The 7,675-nt window shown below is 37.3% G+C and overlaps 1 protein-coding gene across 1 annotated transcript in view; it reads left to right on the forward strand.

Annotated features, from left to right (window-relative positions):
• Positions 1-695: 695 nt before the first annotated feature.
• The window catches only part of LOC118763378 (chitin deacetylase 7-like), an 8,101-nt gene continuing 1,121 nt past the window's right edge, over positions 696-7,675 (forward strand). Inside the window, exons 1-2 of the mRNA XM_036502938.1 lie at positions 696-1,179; positions 6,127-7,675. The exon at positions 6,127-7,675 is cut by the window's right edge and continues 1,121 nt beyond it. Of these exons, the coding sequence (XP_036358831.1) occupies positions 6,255-7,675 (1,421 nt within the window). The 5' untranslated portion in view covers positions 696-1,179; positions 6,127-6,254. The remainder of the gene's footprint in view (positions 1,180-6,126) is intronic.

A 7,675-nucleotide genomic window follows, 5' to 3' on the forward strand; every position in this document is an offset into this window, starting at 1 on the left:
TCCCTCGTCTCAAACAACAACCTAACGAGTATTAAGATTAGTATCGTTTGAAAAATAGAAAAGAAAAACATACAATCAATTAAGAAAATAAAGAAACTACATTCTTTGGAAAACAAAATCTATGCCAATAATTAACCGAAGTAAAAGGTGCTGTTTGAAGTCACCCGCACCGATCAATCATAAGGTCAGGAGAAAATTGACTGGATTGGCAAAGTACTTTTACGTGAGAAGCTAAAACCTTGTGGCATTTTCTTCACCCATGCCAGGTCAGAGAGGAAACTTCGTGACTGCAGTTTCAATGAAGATATAACTCATCATGCCTTTAGTTATTTGACCCAACATCAACCGGATTAATTAATACGTCGAAAAACGTGATCTCCTTCGAAATACGATACACCATTTTCCTTCGACACATAGATGATTGCACAACCTTACATCGAACTATGTCACTATGTACATGAAAACTAGCACATACACATATATACGCATACATACATACATACATACATACATACATACATACATGCATACATGCATGCATATATACATACATACATACATATATACATACATACATACATAAACACACACACGCACGACACACACACACATGCATATGCATATAGATGTGTATATATGTATGTCTATATACTTATATCTATGTGTGTGTGTGTAAATGTAAGAGAGTATTTATACATAGTTGCACACGCATACACCTACACATGAACACACACCTACACACACACATACACATATACACATGCGCACAATTTTGGGGTTTAGTTGATATATATATAATTCAGTTCCTGGATTTAGTTTGCTAAATCCGAGAAAGAACACGTTATGTATTCCCATTTCTGTCTCTTTATAAGTGAACATGATGAAATGTGCAAGAGATCCTGTTATACTAAATACTTATAGACTGGAGAGGAAACGATTCCTGTGATTATAGAAGAAAAAAAGGACTTCGTTAATCTTGCTTCACGTCAAATTAATAGGAATGAAATTCTGTTTTTAATAAGTGATATGATATAACTGTTTACATTTTGAAATATTTCTTTGATTGAACAATTAGCCAGTGATTCTCGTTGATTTCTGCTGATAAAAACATTTTTAAAAAGACTTATGGAGCAACGTTGAGAAGAAATATTGATGTATAAAACCCAGCAAAAAAAGCAGGTGAGCTTATTATTATTATTATTATTATTATTATTATTATTATTATTATATTATTATTATTATTATTATTATTATTATTATTATTTTATGCTTGACTTTTGCTTTACATTTGTACAAGTTGGCTCCAAGTCTCACCCAGAGACCTCAAGAGACAACAAGTTGGAAGTTCAAGTTGGTGTTATGCCTAGGGTGCCATATATTTGGTTTTGTACCTAGTGTTGTTCTAGAAAATGTTTAAGAAACCATAAGAAAATTATGTGTTTGTTTTAAAACTTGAGATTACATAGAAAATATTTTGCGTAGGATATGGGCAGTTCCCATGAGCACTATCTTTTGAATTTCTGCCATTTGAGGGTTTCCTGGTATCTGAGCTAGGTAGCATAAAACTGTTACATGCTATATTAATTAGTAGAGATGTCTTGAGGTTTTGTGACAACACTTCTCAAATCTCAAGAACCTTAGAATTCTTGCAGAATACAAGATTGCACATTGCTGTAGGTCGACAATGCGAGTCCCAATTCTGGTATCCTTCTGACTATTAGGTAGCAGTTTGGGCATTGTGTCAAGTGCACCAATTATCACGCACAAAGAGCAATTGTCATCTTTTCTTCCACATTCCCTTCATCTCTCTGGTTAAGTCCTGATATTCAATAGTTGTTTCAACTTCTTTGGAATCCATTCTATTGATTTGCAAGGTTTTTGATCTTGCACTATTTTTTATCTAGTCTTCTTGTTTCAATAGTATGGTCAGTCTTTATGGGGAAATTCCATAAAATCCTGTAATTATTATTCTCTGTCGCAACCTCTGGCTTGTGTTCAAACCACATTTCTGCTATTTTGAAATCACTCACTCGGTTAACATCTCAATGCACTCTTTTACCCACATAATTCTACCTGTACTTACGCACTTTTTGTACAAGTTTACAACATTCACTCAAGTTACGCCTAATACTTCCGTTTCCTTTCTCACAGATTCTGCGTTTGCTCCTTGATTGGGGTTTATCAATTTTTCCCTTTATCAAATTCACTCTAATGGCTTGTTCCTGAAGCGCCATACATAAAACTTCGTCAGCCAAAGCCAACATTCTTCTAACACTCGATTTATTGCATGAACTGGCCATATAAATCCTTCTCTTTCGAGTTATTTGTTATTCTCCTATTGTTTCAGTAACTTTTCAAAGATTTATAGCCACCGATAGTATTCCTTCTTCACTATGCACAAATACAATATCTTAGTTGTAACGACATCTGTGTTTACTAATTCTCTGCTTCCTTCTTTTCTTTATAGGCGGCGCCTGTCGATATACTTTAAGTGTAGTGCTCGTCTGCATTATAAGCAGCTTCCTAGTTCTGTCTAAGTTCTATAGCTCTATATCTGTCCGTTTTATAAAAGGATCGGAGCATTCTAATACTGGCATGGCTCATGTATTCATTGCTTTGATAATATTCCTTCTACTTAATTTTGTTTCGGGCACCTTCCTAATTCTTCTCGGGTACTCTTTGAAGATTTTTTCCCTTATTTTCCTTTTTCATTATACTATCGTCTTGCAATACCTCTAGGTACTTGTATCCCGCATTATTCTCAGCTATCTTGGGATAATTTTATGCCATCAGAATTTATATTTCTGCTTCTCTTTCTAATTAATATTGCACACTTATTTGCCCCAAACTGCATCCCAATATTCTTGCTAAATACTTATACTATTTTGATTAGAGAATCCATTTCTTTCCCACTATTTTAATTATTGAAGTCATTTGTATAAAGATAGTAGCATATTTTCATCTCATAGGTAAGCCTGGATTTTCTCAGTATACTGTCAGAGGGATTAACACAATGACGAAAATAGAGAGAGTGAGTCTCCCTGGAATATTACCTCCCACTGCGTATTTACACATTTCCTAACGATTCGTTTGCTCATGTTCTACTTCCTACGGTCTCATTGCTTTTCCCAAAAGGCTGTTTATCTTCTCATTGATTCTAAGTGTACTCGGTCTTTCGAAGAAGCCAGAAGTGTGGAACATTGTTGTAAGCCTTCCTGAAGTCCGTCAAACCAATAGCTAAATTTTTCTTTGTTATTCGCACTTCATTTACGTTCTGAGTTCCAATTCCGCCGAGATCGACTTTATCTTTTCGGGGTCGATGAAATAAGTACCAGTCGAGTACTTGGGTCGATGTAATTGACTAGCCACTTCCCACAAAAATTTCAAGCCTAGTGCTTGTAATGGGAATCCTCCTCCTCGTCGTCGTCGTCATCGTCGTTGTCGTCATCATCGTCATCATCATCATCATCATCATCATCATTATTAAGTGAGAAAGCAGCACACGTCATCAAAGTGACGCCGGGGTACAAATATTCGAATCCCAGTATACCTATCATGACTACCCGTCTTATAAGGGTACCCCAGATACATGCATCACAACCATAATGTATGCGACATGGTGATCTCATATAAAGATAAAGGGCGCGTGACCTTGCAGGTGGGGGCCTAGTTAAAATTTTCTTCAGGCCGAGTAGCCCATCCCGCTCAAAAGGTCCCTGAATAAGGGTTACCTAAGGATGATGAACAAAACACCCATGTTTCCAGGATTAAATTATTCATACCCGAAAGAATTCCTCTCAAACATGCCTATGATGCTCCCTCACAACTCCTGCTCATGATCAGAAATGCACGTATCGACAGTCACTAAGGGACATGCTCAACAGGTTAAGGCCAAAACCTGTGGTATGGAGCTAAATATTTGCTGTAGCCCATCTTCTACACTAAGACAAAGGATGCACATAATACTTCTAATCAGTTTAGACCAGAGGCCATGAGAGCCAGTGCCTAGTATTGCATCAGGGCATATTATTATTATTATTATTATTATTATTATTATTATTATTATCATTATTATCATTATTATTATTATTATTATTATTATCATTATTATTATTATTATTATTATTATTATTATTATTATTATTATTATTATTATTATTATCATTGAGTGAGAGAGAAGTACATGCCATCAAAGTGACACTGGGATACAAATATACGAAGCCCAGTATACCCATCATAACTACCTGTCTAATAAGAGTACACCAGATACATGCATCACAACCATATGAGCGCGACATGGTGATCTCATATCAAGATAAAAAACGCATGACCTTGCAGGTTGGGCCCAGTTAGAATTTTCTTCAGGTCGAGTAGCAACTGATAAGCAAATCTGTGGTACTGAGCAGAATATTTGTTATAGCCCATCTATTATATTATACCAAGACAAAACAATGTACATGATAGCACTTCCAATAAGCTAAGATCAGAAGCCATGAGAGCCGCTGCCTGGTACTGCATCAGGGCATAGCCACTGCCTGGTACTGCAACAGGGCATTTATTATTATTATTATTATTATTATTATTATTATTATTATTATTATTATTATTCTTTCTTTCTTCAAATATTCTTCCATTTCGCGCTGAGAGTGTTTTCCGTACACCTAGGGCAGAGGAGCTCATTGTATGCATTCCCAAGTACTTATAGCCCGTCTCTTCTATCTGCTTCATAACCTCCCCCGACAGTATCGTTAGCCCGTCCATACATTTGATTTTGCCTCTCTTCAAGACTTACCACACCACACTTTCTCAGTCCGAACTCCATTCTGATATCAGCACTGAAGGTATACACCGTATCAACGAGGGAACTGACTTGGGCTTCATCTTTACCATAAAGTTTGAGGTCATCCATGAATAATAAATGGCTGACTTTTTGTTGGCGGCTTTTGAATAAATACCCAGCTTTTGCTTTCCTCAGAATCAGTGTTAGTGGTATTAAGCACAGTACAAAGGTCAGTGGGGACAGGCAGTCCCCTCGGAAGATGCCCCTCCCAATTTCTACTGTCCCTAAACTTCTTCCGTAAGCTGTCAGGGCCGTCCTCCAATTCACCATACTTTTTCCAAGTAATTGCTCAATATTCGATGCAATACCAAACAGGTTCATACATTCCATAATCCAAGAATGTGGGATCATATCGTACGCCTTATGATAGTCGATCCATGACATGGCTAAATTAGTTTTCCTCCTCTTGCAGTCTCTAAGTATAGTTTTGTCTATCAGGCGCTGACTCTTGGTACCTCTGCACTTACGCTTGCAACCCTTCTGCTCATGTGGAAGGACTCCATTTTTTACCAGATGTTCGTACATTGAATCTGCGAGTATTCCAGTCAATAACTTCCACATAAGTGGCAAACAGGATATCGGCCTGTAATTGTCTATAAGCGCCTGTTGAAAACGGGTCGATGTAATCGACTTAATCCGATCCCTGCAAATTTCAGGCCCTTGTGCCTATAATAGAAAGGACCACCACCACCACCACCACTACTACTACTACTACTACTACTACTACTACTACTACTACTACTACTACTACTACTACTACAGCGGTGGCGGCGAGGTTGTCTGACAAAATGCTTAGTAGCACTTCTTTCAGCTTTGCGTTCTGAGTACAAATTATTTATTTTTTTAAATTAGGTACAAGGCCAACAATTTTAAGGGGAAGGCGATAGACACCATCGACTCCAGTACTTGAATAGTATTTTACGTAATCGATCCCGTAAGGACGAAAGGCAAAATTGACCTCTGTGGGACTTGAACTCAAAACGCAAAAACCCAGTGAAGTCAGCCTTACTTTTTATTCTTCTGGGGTTCATCAAATAGTTTACTATTTCAGTTAACTCTCTAAGAAAGACATTATGTTTTCTTGTTAAGGTAGCCTGTGAGAAAGCAAAATTATATGTCTGGCTCAGAAATGCAACTAAGTATTGTATTAGGTACGGGTTGTCCTCATGAGACCTTCTAGGTCATCATTATAGACATTCAATGGGCAATTTTTTTTATCATGTTAATTAAAATATCAATGCCTTCTTTTAATTTTAATTTTAATATTTCGTAAAATATCATTTCAGACTGCCGAACCGTCCTCAGCGCTAACGAACGCCAGTATTTTCTTAATCATCAATCAGCTCTGAAACTGAAAGGTTGGATCATTTTTTTCTCTTAATCTTCATCAACACGAAACGGGCGAACAATTAAAATGAAACTGTTAATCTCAAAACAACCACTTGCTCTACTTATTGTTATCACATTATTAAGTATATCGAACGGTCAATATGAATGCAATTCATTGAACTGCGTGCTTCCGAACTGCAATTGTAAAAGCTCAAATATACCACATGGGTTGTCGAAAGATGTCGTACCACAGCTTGTCATGATTACATTTGATGATGCAGTCACAACAGATAACTATGAGACCTACAATCATTTAATGACCGGGATTACGAATCCGAACGGCTGTCCAATCAGTGCTACTTTCTTTGTCTCACACGAATACACTGATTACAAGACAGTACAGCAACTCCATTCACAGGGACACGAAATTGCCAGTCATTCGATTTCACATCGTTTTCCACCATCTTGGTGGCAAACAGCTAATTATACTGATTGGTATTCGGAAATACAGGGTCAGCGTGAAATGCTTTCTACTTGGGCTCATATCGATAAATCCGAAATCAAAGGTATGCGTGCCCCATTTCTACAGCCTGGGGGAAACTGGCAATTTCAGATTATTTCAGATTTAAAACGCGATGGTTTTAAATATGATGCTTCTTTAGTCTCTTACATTCATAAAATTGATCCATACGCTCCTCCAATATGGCCGTATACCCTAGACTTTCCTTCAGTTGATGATTGTGGGGTAAAACCGTGTCCTGATTGGACATTTCGTGGTTTATGGGAAATTCCATTGGTCGAATACGAAGACAAAGACGGTACTCTTTGCGCTATGTTAGATGAATGTGATGCAGCTAGATCAGAAGAAGAGCTTTATAATGTCATTATGAAGAACTTCGAGAACCATTACAATACCAACAGAGCTCCTTTCGGAATTTATATGCATTCACCGTGGTTAAAAAATCCTTCTAATTTTAATGTGGTTCGGCGATTTATGCAAGACATAGCTACTCGGGGTGATGTTTGGTTTGTGTCACAATCAAAAGTACTTGATTGGATACAAAGTCCTAAGACACTTCAATCGATGGACACGTTTTCATCATTTAATTGTTGGTTACACCGCAGCCCCTGGGTGTGTACAGACGACCAGTCTATTACATGTGTCTATGATACTTCTGGATTTCTAGTCTGGCCGAGAAGAATTTCAAAAAGAAATGCTGTTTATCCGAAAACTAATATTTCTACTGTCTTAGATCAGGAGTATTTCAATCGGCAACAAGCTCGAGCAACACGTAAAATGAAGCTTTGGAGTCAGTCGACCGGATTAAATTTTCCAGGTAGGACTACAGAAGCCCTTTATAATGACGCAACTCCATCTTACGACTATGGAGAAGCATATGGTGTATATTACAACGGTCAAAGTGAACCAGGCTTCATACCATATCCAAAACCAAATGAAGATGGAAATCATCAAGAAGGTTATTATTCTGAAGAATCTGGAACACC

Source organism: Octopus sinensis, linkage group LG5 (genome assembly GCF_006345805.1).
Source record: "Octopus sinensis linkage group LG5, ASM634580v1, whole genome shotgun sequence".
Taxonomy (NCBI): Eukaryota; Metazoa; Mollusca; class Cephalopoda; order Octopoda; family Octopodidae; genus Octopus; species Octopus sinensis.